This window comes from Halichondria panicea, chromosome 12, assembly GCF_963675165.1.
Source record: "Halichondria panicea chromosome 12, odHalPani1.1, whole genome shotgun sequence".
NCBI lineage: Eukaryota > Metazoa > Porifera > Demospongiae > Suberitida > Halichondriidae > Halichondria > Halichondria panicea.
Genome location: NC_087388.1, coordinates 1407950 through 1424696, shown reverse-complemented (window position 1 = coordinate 1424696; position 16747 = coordinate 1407950). Strand labels below are relative to the sequence as shown.

Here is a 16747-nt window from a genome sequence, read left to right as displayed (position 1 = left end):
AGTCTGTCTATCAGTTCTATATGGCCACCAAGACATGCATAGTGAAGAAGAGTCCAACATTGTTTCCACGGCCAGTACAACTACCGTTGAATTTTTTGACTATTACATCAAAAACATGCATATGACCGTTCTTCACAGCTAGCATCAATGGCGTAAAATTCTCACTATTAGTGCAATTAAAATCAATACTGTAGTTATCGATCAGGTGACTCACTGTTTCAACATGTCCGAACATGGCTGCAATATGTAGAGGTGTATTCCCATCATTATCTCTATCTCTGAGATTGAGGCCATATTTAATTACTAGTTCGTCTATCACTTTTATATGGCCACGCTCGCACGAAGAGTGAAGTAGAGTATAACCTCGGACATGACAACTGCTGTTGAATTCTGTGACTAACCTATCCAAAACATGGGTATGATCCCTCAGCACAGCTAGCATCAACGGTGTATCGTTCTCATTATTAGTGCAATCAATTTCAGCACCATGCTTACTGATCAGGTGTCTCACTGCTTCAACATGTCCTGCCATGGCTGCAATATGTAGAAGTGTGTTACCTTTATCGTCTCTATCTTTGAGATCGAGGTCATATTCAATCACCAGTTTGTCTATCATTTCAATATGACCACCATTGCATACATAGTGGAGGAGAGTTTGACCATTGCAATCTCTGACGTGACAACTGCTGTTAAACTCTTTGACTAGCACATCCGAAACGGTCACATGATTGTTCAGCACAGCTAGCATCAATGGTGTAATGTTTTTATTATTAGTGCAATCAATATCAGCACTGAACTTGCTAATCAAGTGTCTCACTGTTTCAACATGTCCTTTCATGGCTGCAATATGTAGAGGTGTGTTTCCATCATCATCTGTATCTCTAAGATTGAGGCCATATTCCATCACGAGTATGTCTATCAGTTCTATATGGCCACCATCGCTTGCATAGTGAAGGAGAGTACAACCATTGTATCCTCTGCAAAACACATCCAAAGTGTTGGTACTACCGAACAAATGCCGCATCAATAGAATAAAATTGAAATCAACGTATTTGCTAATCAAGTGTCTCACTGTTTCAACATGTCCATTCATAGCTGCAATATGTAGAGGTGTGTTTCCATCGTCATCTCTATCTCTGAAATTGAGGCCGTATTCCATCACCAGTTTATCAATCAGTTCTATATGATCACCATGACATGCATAGTGAATGAGAGTATAACCTTTGTAACCTCGAACATGACAACTGCTGTTGAATTCTTTGACTAACACATCCAAAACATCCGAAACATTCGCATGATCGTTCAGCACAGCTTCCATCAATGGAATAGAGTTCTGATTATTAGTGCAATTAATATTAGCTCTGTGCTTACTGATCAAGTGTCTCACTGTTTCAACATGTCCTGCCGAGGCTGCAATGTGAAGAGGTGTGTTTCCATCATCATCTCTATCTGCACGATTGAGGCCATATTCCATCACCAGTTTGTCAATTAGTTCTATATGGCCACCCTCACATGCATAGTGAAGGAGAGTATAACCTTTGTAACCTCGAACATGACAACTGCTGTTGAATTCTTTGACTAACGCATCCAAAACATTCGCATGACCATTCAGCACAGCTTTCATCAATGGAGTAGAGTTCCAATTATTAGTGCAATCAATATCAGCACTGTACTTACTGATCAGGTGTCTCACTGCTTCAACATGTCCGAACATGGCTGAAATATGTGGAGGTGTGTTATCACAATGATCTCTATCTGTGGGATCGAGGCCATATTCCATCACCAGTTTGTCTATGAATTTTATATGGCCACGCTTGCATGCATAGTGAAGGAGAGTATAATCGTGAATTCCTCGGACATGACGACTACTATTAAATTCTTTGAATAATGCATCCAAAACATTCTTATGATCATTCAGCACAACCAGCATCAATGGAGTATTGTTCTGATTATTAGTGCAATCAATATCACCACTGTGTTTACTGATCAGGTGTCTCACTGCTTCAACATGTCCTCTCATGGCTGCAATATGTAGAGGTGTGTTTCCATTATCATCTCTATCTGTGGGATCGAGGCCATATTCCATCACCAGTTTGTCTATTATTTCAATATGGCCACGCTTGCATGCATAGTGAAGGAGAGTATAATCGTGAATTCCTCGGACATGACAACTGCTTTTAAAATCTTTAACTAATGCATCCAAAACATTCTTATGATCATTCAGCACAGCTAGCATCAATGGAGTATTGTTCTGATTATTAGTGCAATCAACATCAGCACTGTGCTTGCTAATCAGGTGTCTCACTGTTTCAACATGTCCTGCCATGGCTGCAATATGTAGAGATGTGTCTCCATTATCATCTCTATCTGCGGGATCGAGGCCATATTCTATCACCAGTTTATCTATCAGTTCTATATGACCACCCCCGCATGCTTGGTGAAGGAGAGTATAACCATTGTATCCTCGGTCATGACAACTGCTGTTGAATTCTTTGACTAACACATCCAAAACATCCACATGACCATTCAGTGCAGCTAGCATCAATGGTGTATTGTTCTGATTTGTAATGCAGTCAATATCAGCACTGTGCTTACTGATCAGGTGTCTCACTATTTCAACATGTCCGGACATGGCTGCAATATGTAGAGGTGTGTCTCCATTATCATCTCTATCTGCGAGGCCGACACCAAATTCCAACACTAGTTTGTCTACTAGTTCTATATGGCCACCAAGACATGCACAGTGAAGGAGATTATGACCATTGTATCCTCGGGCATGATAACTGCTGTTGAATTCTTTGACTAAGGCATCCAAAACATTTGTATGACCAAATAGTGCAGCTAGCAATAATGGAGTATTGTTCTGATTATTAATGTAGTCAATATCAGCACTGTGTTTCGTGATCAGGTGTCTCACAGTTTCAACATGTCCTGCCATGGCTGCAATATGTAGAGGTGTGTTTCCATTGTTATCTCTATCCGAGGGATTGAGGCCATATTCCAACACGAGTTTGTCTATCAGTTCTATGTGACTACCACAGCATGAATAGGGAGCCCCCTTTAATGCTGCGTAAAACAAAATTGATTGCCCACCGTTGTCTTTCACAGAAAGGTCCATACCATATTCTGAAATAAGATTCTCTACGAGCAGTATATGCCCTCCAAAAGAGGCACAGTGGAAAATCGACAAGCCATTGAAGCCCCTAACATTCAGGTCTGCTTTCTTTTCTGTAACTAAACAATTAATCAAGTCTTTGAGACCGAGTGATGCAGCTACAAACAATGTAATAAAGCCATCATCTTTAACATCCTTGAATTGAATGTAATCAACAAAGTATTTGCTTATCAGATGAATAGTTCTCTTTATAGTTTCAGAATCATTGTAGTACTCAAAGAGGACATCCTCAAAGATTTTAACATGATGCAAATTCATCTGACTACAGCTAAAGTAACAGGACACGTAGTCTCCGTTGGAGAGGCGTCTACCACTCAGTGATAATAGAACCAACATGATAATTAGTTGCACATGTTTGTTCTTGGCAGCAAAGAACAATGGTGTATTTCTGTCATTATCAATAGCTCCAATGTCAGCACCAAAGTCATTGGCTAGTGTCCAAACCGTAGTGAGATGACCATTAGCACATGCAAGATGAAGAGATGTTTGGTTGTGTGAGTTTCTGACGTCTACTTCATATTGCTTTGTTTTCAACAGCTCTCTGACTTCATCTAAGTCCCCACGGCTTGCAGCAGTGTGCAGGGGAGTATCACATGACTGGCTTTCGCCAGCCATCTCTGTGTGACTACACAATAAGGTACATGTATAGGCATACATTTTAGTCTATTGTATTGCATGTAGCGTATATCAGGAGTATGTGACAGAAGGAGCGTCTTACCTCGGGAATTGCATCTCGTGCAAGTTTGCAAAGAATGGCCTTATATGCAAAACCGCTAAGTGGGTGATAATCATCTGCGGGCGAGTGCTAATTGAGCTGACGGTGCACATTTACCAAACATAGATCAATAAAAATGAAAAGCTACAGCTAGCTATAGTGGGTAGTATGTTTTCTCGACTCCCTACTGAAAAAACAAAACGCCTAGTATGTGTTAGTCTATAGGTCTAGCAAACTTTCTCTTTACAAAGTAATTGGATATATATATATACTCCTCTTTTAGAATGTTTTGTACCTTACCAATGACAGCCTCTTCAATGATGTATACCAACATCCATCAAAGACCTAGCTATTCATTTTAGCTCTTTCTGGCTGAACCTAGCTCTCCTGCTGCTGCACTACATACAAAATCCGCTCAAATGATATTCACAGGCTGACCACGGTCTGTAATTTCTACCAGTACTTACACACTTTTCTTATAAGGCAATGCGGTGTTTAGGAAAACACACGAGATGCAATTTCCGAATCCATGCACAGCTAGACGCTCCTTCTGTCATGTGCTCCTGCGTATATATCACATGTTGAATATCATCCAGGTCGATGATATTGATATTACCCATGCAGGATGCAGACCGATTCAATCTAAAGTACCACCCACCATGCACCTATAAACTGCATGGGGTGCATTAATGTGTGGTGAATCCCAATGCAGTAGGGTAGAATCCTGCAATCTGAGTATTCCTATACTTATTGCTCATTGTGAGACATCAAAGGATTGTACTACTATTGTAAATACAGTACATCCGCATGGGTAGTATCAATATCACACAGGATGTGGTATGATATTACACAGGATGTAGTCCGATTCAACCTAAAGCACCACCCACCACATCATCCTATTAGCTTGCATTGCTTTTATAATGAATGAGTGCATGTTGCAAGCTGCGCTGTGCTAATGCCTCTCGCCATGTTATGCTTTCGCCCAAGAGCGTTATAGTAGTTTCTATAATGCATTTCACATTAAAGTTAGCTTATCTATATAAACTCACTGAGAAGAAAAGACTTATTTACATGCATCTATTGTTGTTATCTATTGTATTATGTGGCTTACTGGGACCTCAAGAAAGAAGAAAATTGATTCTTCCAGGATCTACATGGAGTTCAGTGTACATAATATTTATCATAAGACTTGTGTACATGCATATTGTTATCTATAATTATTGTCCCTATAATGGACAAAACTATTGTCACCACAGCAGCTGCAGTAGGGAGTGTTTGGTAGTGTTTTGTGGCTTACCAGGCCCTCAAGAAAATATGATTCTGCCAGGAGGCAGAATCATCTTGTCAGAATCGTCCAAAGAGATCAAGTTCACAAATGGCTAGCTGTTTTAACAGATCTTTTCTGACTCTTGTATATAGCTAACAAAAAGCTAGCGCTTTAGTACAAGGCTAACTCATATGTTGAATAGAAAGTTTATGCGAACAGATGATGCTATGAAAGATTCTGAAGAGACTGCAACAGCCTTCAATGTGAGTGAAACTAGCCATAACTCGAGAAAGAAGCTTTAGTTTGCTAATCCACGAATCAAAATCCGGCTAGAAGCCTATAGAAGCTGTTAGTTTTCGTCGCATTGCAACCGTTGAGCAGTTACAGCTGGAACAGACAGACACACACACAGACACACACACACAGAGCTTTACTGTATCCCTTGTGCGGCTACACCTCAAGGTGGTACAAACTGCGCTGTGCTAATGCTTCTCGTAATAACTTGTTTGTTGAGGCTATCCATACTGCAAACGCAGTGCCATGGCATCCAGGTAGCAGACTCAGACAACGTATACGGACACACACACAGACCAACAGACTACTATATATATAATCCGTATCCGACATCGACTGCTGTTCAACTTTTTATATCAATGTACTGCCACTCTAAGACTTCGAGTGATCATTTAGTTTCTGGTTCACTGTGCCCACATCATATAATTCTATTTCTACCACACATGCATGTCTACGTGGCATAAGATAGTGCGTATAAATGCTATTCAGTCATATAATTTTGTACAATAATCGTGAAGGTAAAACACATGCAATGAGTTGTCAATAAACAAAAAATTCACCGGATCAGGTGGAGTATGCGGCACCTCGATAACGTGTAGGGCTGGTCATGTAAAATACGGGGTCGTGGTACAGGAAGCGTAGCAGAAAAAAGAACTGATTGCTGAGGCCAAAAATACAGCAATACGGCATGAAAATTAACACAAAATAAAGCTAATTTTAACAGTGATGAGTTATGGAACTGGATACTGGGTAGCAATGTCTCCCATGATACTCAAGAATTGTGGCTTCTCCTACCTCTCTCGCCACATAAACTCATTCAACGATGAAGCGTTTCCAACAATCACGTTGCTCCCCCAATTAAGTACTTGGGGGTAAAGAGGTGGCCCATCCAACAGTCATAGCCCATCGGACGAATGTCCTACCCCCAAGGAATTAATACATCGATTGCGTAAAAGTAAGTATAGCAAAGCATATCATAATGGACACAAATTAATGTCAGTATTCTCAGACTAAGAACAAATACGTTTAGACACTGCCGCTAGAAGTTGTGAGGGAATGCGAACGTAAGTGAGATATGCAGAGCTTTTCCATCGCCCAAGGGTTTGAATCATGGAGTCCTCGACGCCGTTCAGTGAAGCAGTCGTGGCTGCGCCAATTCTAAAACTGTGGCCTGCGTACAGTGAACTGTCAATGCCCCGTGATGAAAGAGCCTTACGGAAGGAGGAGGTAAATTTGCATTTTGTGAGAGGTGCGCCATCTTGGTAATGGAAGAGTAGGCCTGGATTTGTACCACGAATGGCCAGGTAGTTAAGGAGTGCTGCTACGGGACAAAGAGCGCTGCCGGTGCGCCCAACATGAACATCGACTCCTTGTCTCTGTTTTGGATGCCTTTAAGTGCAGCCGAATAATGGACGGTTGCTGTGCATCATTAACAGAGATATCTGCCAAGCAGAGATGGGCCGAGGAGTCGAAACAAGAGGGGAGGCAAGGGCGGCGGTGCTGGGTTGATGTGAGAGGCGAGGGCGAGCAGGTCGGGAGTGTAGGGGTATAGTGGCGTCCCTGTGTGGGTGAAACTACTTAACATGCTTAATAATTACAACTGTACATGTAGAATCACGGCATAATAAGCGCATAATAATAGGGTAATCAGAAACGCAAAGTGAAGCAATAGGCATAATAATGAAGCAATAAGGGCAACGCAAATGAAGCTATAGGCATAATAATGAAGCAATAAGGGCAACGCAATAGGCATAATAATGAAGATAATGAGGGTAATGAGAAGCGCCTAATGAAGCAATAAGGAAGAAATAAGCATAGCGAGAAACACAACAAATAATAGTACGGGCAGGAGCTACGGGCAGGAGCTACTAGTTGCCTTCTGTTGGGACAGCGGGTTCCCGGGTGTCCGTGGACGCCGCATACTGAACACTTATGAGGGTAGCGACAAGAGAGGCCATATTTGCAGTTTCCACTGGACGTGTTATAGTTGATGCAGTACTCCACTGGTGGTCTGGGGCGTTTGGGGGCGGGTGGCATTAGGGGCCGGGGGTGAGATGGTGGGTGTTGTGGGGGAAGAGGATCGGTGGGGATAGGGTACCGTGGACAGTCGAAGGTGTGGTTTCCTCCGTCTACCTGGCATATCGGGCACCACGACACAGGGTTGCCTTGTCCGGTAAAGGCGAGGGAGTACAGCTGGGTGTTAATGGTGGACCACTCTTGGCAGTGTGTTGTGACGGCCCATTTCCGGAACTCTGTGTCGTAGTACAGCCAAGAGGGGTACCTAAACTTTTTTGATGCCTTGACGATAAATAATTGATATGCTATTAATTCGGGTAAGACTTGCGGGTGTCTGGACGAGAGGATTAGGATGTATACTATTAGGTGCTGTACAGCTGCACCCATGTGGCGATATCGATTATTTGCGGAGGGGGGCAGGAGCATGGTTGGGGGAGGAGTCAGCTTGGAAGGTGGGTAATCCAAGGGCATAAATAGTGGCTGCGGACGAGTGTGCGTCAGGGGGGGGCAGGACTCGCCAAGTGATAGATTGACGGTATACGGGGGTAGGGTGGTATATTATAGACGGGGCAGTAGATTATAGAGCTGGGAAGTATTATAGAGCATTATAGGATGCGGCATATTATAGAGCAGTACATTATAGAGCAGAGCAGCCTCAGCGGGGCAGTATAATTATTATAGATAGAGTAGTACATTATAGAGCAGAGCAGGGCAGTATAGTATAGAGCAGTACATTATAGAGCAGTACATTATAGAGCAGTACATTATAGAGCAGTACATTATAGAGCAGAGCGGGGCAGTATATTATAGAGCAGTACATTATAGAGCAGAGCAGGGCAGTATATTATAGAGCAGTACATTATAGAGCAGAGCAGGGCAGTATAGTATAGAGCAGTACATTATAGAGCAGTACATTATAGAGCAGAGCGGGGCAGTATAGCATAGAGCAGAGCAGGGCAGTATATTGTAGAGTAGTACATTATAGAGGTTATGCAGATCCGCCCACTTCCGGCCAAAAAGGGGTGTAGTCAGATATAAACTCGTAGAAAATGGGCGTGGTTACAAATGTCCGCCATTTTGAGTGGCAAAAAGTACCTTGATACGTAGGCTAAATGCTAAAAGTTGAGCTACGGTTAGATCGAGCTGCTACACTGTTGGTAGTGCAATCAGACACTTTAAAGGATCAAGACTATCATTGTATTGCTTTCTTCTATATCTAGAATGCCATAGTTGATGGGTAGCTGCAGTCAAGAGAAAGAAGGAGCACAAAAGTTGGCAAAACTACCGTTTTGTTATTCACTCTATCACAGGCAGAAAGAGTCTCTCTCCAGAGATACTGAACATAAACATGATATGGAAACATAAATCAGTGCAATAGACAAACATTTTCATGTGTGTGCAGCTCTATAAATCTACAATTCAGTCAATTGGTTTGCATGGTTTATCCATTGTCTTGTTGTTTATGCTCCTTTTCTTGACATAATAGCTTTATAGCACCCTGTTCTAGTTCTTGAAAGTAGTTGGAGACTCTCCCTGCATCACACTCAGCCATAGTAGAGCTGCAAACTTTTGCAAATAACATTGCTACTGCTTGCCACTCGTGCTTTTTGCCACTCAAAATGGCGGACATATTTAACCACACCCCCTAATTAATGAATTTTAGGGAGTTTTGGCCGGAAGTGGGCAGATCTGCATAACCTCTATAGAGCAGAGCAGGGCAGTATAGTATAGAGCAGAGCAGCCTCAGCAGGGCAGTATATATTATAGGGCAGTATAATTATTATAGAGCAGAGCAACGTTATAGAGCGTAATATAGTTATTATAGGGCAGAGCGGGGCAGTATATTATAGCAGGGCAGTATATAGTATGGAGCGGAGCGGGGCAGTATTTTGTAGGCTGTTATAAGCAATATGGGTGAGGGCAGGGCAGGGTGGGCAGAGGTATTATATTAGTACATTTATAGAGCAGAGCAACGTTATAGAGCGTAATATAGTTATTATAGGGCAGAGCGGGGCAGTATATTATAGCAGGGCAGTATATAGTATGGAGCAGAGCGGGCAGTATTTTGTAGGCTGTTATAAGCAATATGGGTGAGGGCAGGGCAGGGTGGGCCATGAATGTAGGACTCACGGTGATGAGGCTGGTGAGTCTGTTGAGCTGCAGCCAAGGCCTGCTCGAGGGTGGAGAGCCTTTCGTTGAGGGCCACCAGGTCGGCGGGTGTGTCCCTCGGTGTAGGAGAGATGGAACCAGAGGGAGAAGACATACTTATAGGCTTTAAACTCAGGTAGCTATAATCGAGCACGAGGTAGGTGTAGAGATAATGACGCATGCGCGTAGATGCTGGGCAGTACATAATGCAGTAGGCGGGGCAAGCGGAGTACCTCGATTCACCTTGTTTAACTACCTTAAACATCATTTATAGATACTTCTGCTTCTTTATATTTATAGATAGATATAAACATCTGCTTCTTTATAATATGATATTATCCTATGGATACTGAAGATTATCACGAGTCTGTGCCAGTAACTGCACGAGTGCCTGCAAGGCACGAGTGACAGTTACTAGGCACGGACGAGTGATAATCATCAGTATCCATGGGATAATGCATTTATTGCTTGGCAACCAAAATGCAGGTTGAATCTGCGCATGCGCAACATGTGGTTGCTTTATCAACCAGAAGAATGCGTAGCAACAAAATTGAGTTCTCCCAGTTGAAGACGAGTTTAAGAGAAAGAAAACAGCTAGAAAGACAAAGAAATAAGACTCTAGAACACCAAGAGAGCTTGCAGAAGGCTACTTAAAGATTTTGTAGAGAACAGACAAGAAAAACGTTGACAACCAGCAACCCGTTTTGAAAATGGATAGTTCTGAAGGATAAACAGCATGTGCTTGCTTTCTATCATGCTCCAGTGGCTCCAGTGTATCAGAAGAGGAAACATGCACCGCTATAACTGAAGAAAAGTGTGACAACCGTTTTTGAAGCCAAAACGACTTTATACAAGCCTGAACAGGCTTATATGGTGGTGCAGTACACTTCTACATGTGCAATACTCCGCTCAAAGCACCCACTCCCAACACTGATGCCTGTTTGATGCATTAAATATGAATACTGACAACCTCCTGACCCTCAGCTTTACTGCAAAAAGAGCACAGAAGTGATACAGAGCATCAGAAAACAAGAAAAGAGACTGATAAACATTGCAATGCATGATTATAAGTGTGTAAACTATGTTTTTCTTGTTCTCTCACTGCTGAAAACCTTTTATTCCAAATAAGAATCACTTCCTAGTGTGCAATAACAAGTGTGCAATAATACTTCCGGGTGTGCAATATGGAAAAATATCTGCACAGTCGGTGATGAGTCGCTTCCTGTGCAATTTGAATGTAAAACGCTGATGTCAGCACTTATTAAAAAGCAATAATATACTATACTGTCTGTGCTTAAATTCTCTCTTACTCTGCTCCCACTGTTTGGCTACAGGCCATATTAAATAACATGCAATTGCTTCAGTATCGTTGAAGATTATTCAAGCCATCAGATAGGCTTCTGTTTCCATTCAGCTCCTCTCCTATAATGAATTATTTACCTTTTCTCTAACACTATAATATACTTTTGAGCGAAAGCAAAAACATGGCGAGAGGCATTAGCAAGCGTACGCTCATAATCTTCATTTTTTTCCTAAAGTTGCAGTATTACATCATGGCTACACCGGAGATTATAAAGAAAAAGGCAATAATCCTTCGGATTTTGATGGCAATACTGAACTTTTTCAAGAGGCCACCATTGTCTAACGGTTTGGAGTCAGACCTCGAAACCAGAGCTGTACATAGTTTACTAGTTGTAGATTACGGTCATGCATTGTAGCTAGCTGCTTAGAGCCTTCTGTCGATATGAAAGAGAGAGAGTTCGAAGAATCGTGGCTATGTTCGAACTAAATCTGTTCCAATAGTTGAGTATTTGGTCCTGTCACTCGGCCGAAGAAACTTTTTGTTGGCCGTGAGTTTGGACTTGAATAGAGCCTGACCTTGTCTATACCTAGGAACTATCAGCTTAGTGCTCTGATCTGAGCCGCTGTCCTCGAGAACAAGCGTTCAAAAATAGCTCGTGTTCGATAATCGGTGGTTTACTCTAGAAGCCTATAGAAACTCTTACTTGCACTTCATTGATCCTTGAGCAGCTGTAGCAGTCTACACACACAGACACACAGACACACACTGTGACACACCACACTACCGTATACCTTACTTGCGCATGCGCATCGTTGAGGCTAGTCGAGTGCCGCCGCCCTCCTTGAAGGAGGTCGGGAATCAAGCCTATCCACAGTTTTGTTCTGGCCTGTTACGCAATAGTATCATGAATATCATTCATTCTATGTGGGTGCTAACCAATGAATATTATTTATTAAAGTGGGTGTTGGCCTCGCCTCTCAGTCAATCCAACGTGTGCAAAATTCACACGTGGTACAGTTGAGTGGGTGTGATCAATCCCCTTGAGATACTGCAATCTGATTGGAGCTGGTGGAATGTTGGAATTCCAACAACAGAACAAAACTGTGGATAGGCTTGATTCCCGACCTCCTTTCGGGCAACGGTAGAGGGCGGCGGCGCCCGACTACGTTGAGGCATAACATTAACAATAGACAATTGCACTAACACTCTATTTAAGGCCCTGATTGCTATGACCTTTGACCTTATTAATCTAACATGTAACAATTATGTAGGTAAAAATGGTTTCCCAAAAAATTCCAAGAAGCCACCCTGCTTACAAACCATGTACAGTAGAACCTCGATTATCCGGACACCTTGGTTCCAGAAGCAGGCCGGATAAGTGAATATGCCGGATAATCAAATAGATAAACCACGCCTTCATCCACCCACTTTATTGATGAACAGCAGTGCCGCATGGTTGTCTGCGCATGCGCAAAAGAAAAGCAGGCATGTCTCCATGGTAACAGCTGCAACGCGCATGCGCATTTGAGGGACACGCCCATTTTCTGAATTATGTAATCTGATTAAAAAGAAAACTGCCAAGCCAGATAATCGAGGTTCCGGATAATCGAGGGCCGGATATAATCGAGGTTCTACTGTACTACAATGTGTTGACCTTTTAAAGCTTCATATTTCAAAACCGGAAATGTGTCTAATTCCTATGGTGGCCGATAGGGGTCACCTGCCTCCGCTTGCCGCCCTCCTATGCCGCGCGTGGTAAAGGGTGCCTCCTTCTCTACCCGCGAGCGATAAATGAATGTTGATTCCTTTACCCACCCGAAAATACCGCGAGCGGTAAAGAGCGACCGCCTCATTTATCCGCGAGCGGTAAATGAGTGGCCGCCTTCATGACCCCTAAAATTCCTAATTTTTACTTGATGCATTCACATGTGATTTAATTCTCCCGCTTAACTCGCCTGTCCCAGTGCTTCCTGTACCACGCCCCTAACACTTTTCACATAATTATTTTCTCCTACGTTCAAATTGTTATACATGTATCTCTGCAGGGAAGGATCACATCTGAAATCTGAAAACTGGGCTGCACAGCTATAGCTATTCTTTCGTATGATTGTGTGTTAAGATATTCAAAAAACGTTCACATGCATATACACATACAGAGGATTTCAGGTTGGTTGGCAGAAGTTAAAAGTTGAAGGCACTCAACCAATGACTACACACTGTGTGTGTTTCTCCCTACTAATGCAATTATTGGTCATGGTTGACTGCACTTCAACTTTTAACTTCTGCCAACCAACCCTGTAGATATAAATGCACTATTATTACACTTCACCGCAAATGAGTGACTGACTGTAAGACTTATTCTACAAACTTACCTGCTTATTTAGATGGAGTCCGTATGCCTGTGCTCAACACTTCAGTGCCTGCAGCCTAGAGAGTAAAAAACGCAAATTTGCTGGTATTGGTACACAAATGTGAATATCTTGTGATGGGAACATTTCTAAGAAATTTTGCTGATACCATTGTGTGTAGATAAAAGAATACTCTAAAATGTACCCAAAATTGGATCCAAAGGTGGTATAGGTATGTGGTGGTTTATATAAGAGCAAAATGTTCTATCGCTAAAAGACCAAGCGTTGTCGGCTAAGGTAAGGGAACTCTGGCACAACATTCCTGAATAGTTTATCTAATGGTTTCGTAAAGTTTTGCGAGTTCTTTTTGGTGCCTTTTCGCCTAGCGATGGAACTCAAGCAAATTTGTCGGCTAAGGTCTTGCACATGCTATCTTTTGATACAAAAATGTATCCATACTTTATCGGAGATATTTAATGTTACAGTAGAACCTCGATTATCCGGCCCTCCATTATCCGGAACCTCGATTATCCGGCTTGGCAGTTTTATTGTTATCAGATCAGAAAATGGGCGTGTCCCTCAAACGAGCACGAGGGTTGCAGCTGTTACCATGGAGACATGCCTGCTTATCTTCTGCACATGCGCAGACAACCATATGGCACTGCTGTTTATCAATAATGTGGGTGGATCAAGGCGTGGTTATCTATTCGATTATCCGGCATATTCACTTATCCGGCCTGCTTCTGGAACCAAGGTGTCCGGATAATCGAGGTTCTACTGTACACACATTTTTTTTACGATCACCTAAAATGATTTCCCACTACAATATAACTTTTAGGGAAATATTTTTGAATAATAATTATGTTTCATCAGTCACTATACAATGGTAGGTGCAGAAATGTTCCAATCTTGCGATACATCTACTCACCCTATTGTAGTATTTTACTCTCACTGTATAATTATTAGGGAAACTCATCAAAAACTTAGGATTGGCTGGGAAAACCACCAAAATTAATAGGGTGGAAAAACTACTATGATAATTATTATATCGAAAAAATTTAACAAAACATTGTGTGAAAAATGTACATGTGAATGACGCGTTAACTTATGTAGAGTCTAATTTAACTTTAACGGATTGGAGTTAATATGCTCTGGCTGCATTTCTTGTTTCTACGCTTTTTGGTGTTTCCCCCTGCCAAACCTAGAAACTTTTCACATTGCAAATGTTTTGGTGGTAGATCTATTTGTTTACCTATTGATGCAGTCTTGCAGTCTGCTTGATAGCTTGTTCAATGCTTGTTCAGGGCTCACTTCACATGTATATATAGCCTCGATCCCAGGCCGCACTTCCCACTAGCGAAGTGGGCCTGGTATCGACTGCTTGTGCATGCGCTAATATCCCCCCCGGTCTGGGGGCTTTGGATAACCCTTTCCCGTTCAGCCGCACACAATCTCGACACAATCTGGAGCAGTTCCTAGTTTGCATCTGAGCCCAACCCACCAAATTAGCTTAATGTTATGTCCGCCCCCAATGAAGTTGCTATGGCTTGTAGAGATGGGCGTGGGTCAATGGCTGTGCACAAACTAACCATCGATTTTATGCCTTGCTGCTGCCTCGATGGAAGTATGTGTGGCCTTTAAAAGCTGCACTCTGGTCAACTCTAAGCTGCTTAGCAAGCATGTAGACTATTGTAGAGCTTGTGTCCACTTGTGAAGTGCCTGTGTACACAAATGGCTTGCTGCTTCCTCTTAGAAAATATTCTATGGCTACCAAAATAGTCCAGAGGGTCTACCAATGGATACTACTCAGTCCTACATGCTGTATAGCTTGTTTTAAACCTTCTTTTTTTTTTTAAGTGTCCTAATTGAACAGCTCAGCATAACTTCAAAGGATAATCGCATTCATGATACTATCCAATCTGCCACAGAATCCAATATCATGCAACATTCACAAGTTGCTAGCACGCTCCCTCCCAGATTGTTGTTGTAAAATTTACAACAACCTGACCGGTAAAGGGATAACATCGTTTATGCTCAGTAAAACTATGACATCACAACGAAAGGAAGTGGATTGAAGGAAGTACCGTATAGCGGGTAATTTTCGGGGGACAAAATATTCGTGGTTCAGAAATATTGAGACATTTCGTGGGTAATATTTTCGTGGTTGCTGCTTGCACTGCAGGTAAAGGTGGCAAGGTCGCTTCATTCGTGAGTGAAATATTCGTGGTCAGGCCTCCAACCACGAAAACCACGAATATTTTGCTCCACGAAAATTACACGCTATAAGGTAGATAGAAAGTTCAATTGAAGGTTTCTAGCCCATCGGATAGCATTCTCTGATAGCTACCCTTAGCCTGCTATGTTAACAAAAGACTCACAGCCTGCAATAGTGTGGATGACGATCGTCTGAAAGGAGTGACGGCTGATAAGAGCCTATGATTGGTTCTGCTTTAGCCTCGAGACCAGGCCGATTAAAATACGTATTTTAATCGGCCTGGAATCGAGGCTAGGTGCAAGCATAATAACTATTGTATGAAAAAACATGATGAAAATGTTCAATTCAATTCAATTCAATTCAATTCAATTCAACATGATTTTACAGCATTAAAGACAAAATGAGTTCTGAATAAATATAGCAATGACCTAGTATAATGCTGAAGGCAAGCCTGTAGAGACAGGTTACCAATTATATAACTAACAACATTTGTTGCATGGGCACTTGAAGTGGAAAGTGCAGGGAGCGTCAGAATCAAAAAATTGCTAAGGAAGTGTTGCCAGAGGAGATTCTTCAATTTTGCTTTGATAGAGCTGCTCCTGAGGTTAATGTCTAGTGGTGGCAGGTTATTCCATAGTCTTCTCGTTACGAGTCAGTAGCTATCTCACTTGGAATTCACTGGTAGCTAGATTCTATAGACTTGGTGCTAAACTAATTGGTGCGGTTTAACAGATTGCTGCATGGTTATCATAAAAACTCGATACAAAACTATTAGTAAAAGCAAGAGTTCATTAACCAAAAAAGTTAAGGGAAATTCAGCCTAAACTACAGTCTGTCAAATTCCAGTGGATCAAAGTTTGCAAGGTTAGCTGCTTCTCACCATACAGCAAGTCTTGAGCTGTCCATTTCCGGTGCATGCATGTACATTGCCGGCTGCTAGGGCATGACTCATTCCTCCAATTTCGACTTTATATTCGGGACACTTGGCCCTTTGCATCGCTCCCCCACGCCCGCCAATTGCATAGGTGTGGCCATTGGGGCACTTGTACCAATGGCCTTTCGGGAGGCCAATAGCCTTGACTATCTCAAGTCTTTCTGTTTCGGACAGTCCGGTTGCTGGGATACTAGCAGCTTCATCAGCAGTCATGGGTCGCAGCTCACAATTTAGCTGCTTGTATATCAGCTTCCTTTTTTTACTTTCGTCTTGCCATAATGACAGACCAATCACCATCGTTTTTTTTTCCTACCCCTTTTCCAACTGCCATT

At 42.2% G+C, this 16747-nt stretch overlaps 1 protein-coding gene across 1 annotated transcript; it reads right to left on the bottom strand.

The window, feature by feature from the left end:
* Positions 1 to 16: 16 nt before the first annotated feature.
* On the bottom strand, positions 17 to 3790 carry LOC135345457 (serine/threonine-protein phosphatase 6 regulatory ankyrin repeat subunit B-like). Its single transcript, XM_064542880.1, has one exon. It carries the CDS (start codon positions 3788 to 3790, stop codon positions 17 to 19), a length of 3774 nt encoding a protein of 1257 aa, XP_064398950.1.
* Positions 3791 to 16747: the final 12957 nt, after the last annotated feature.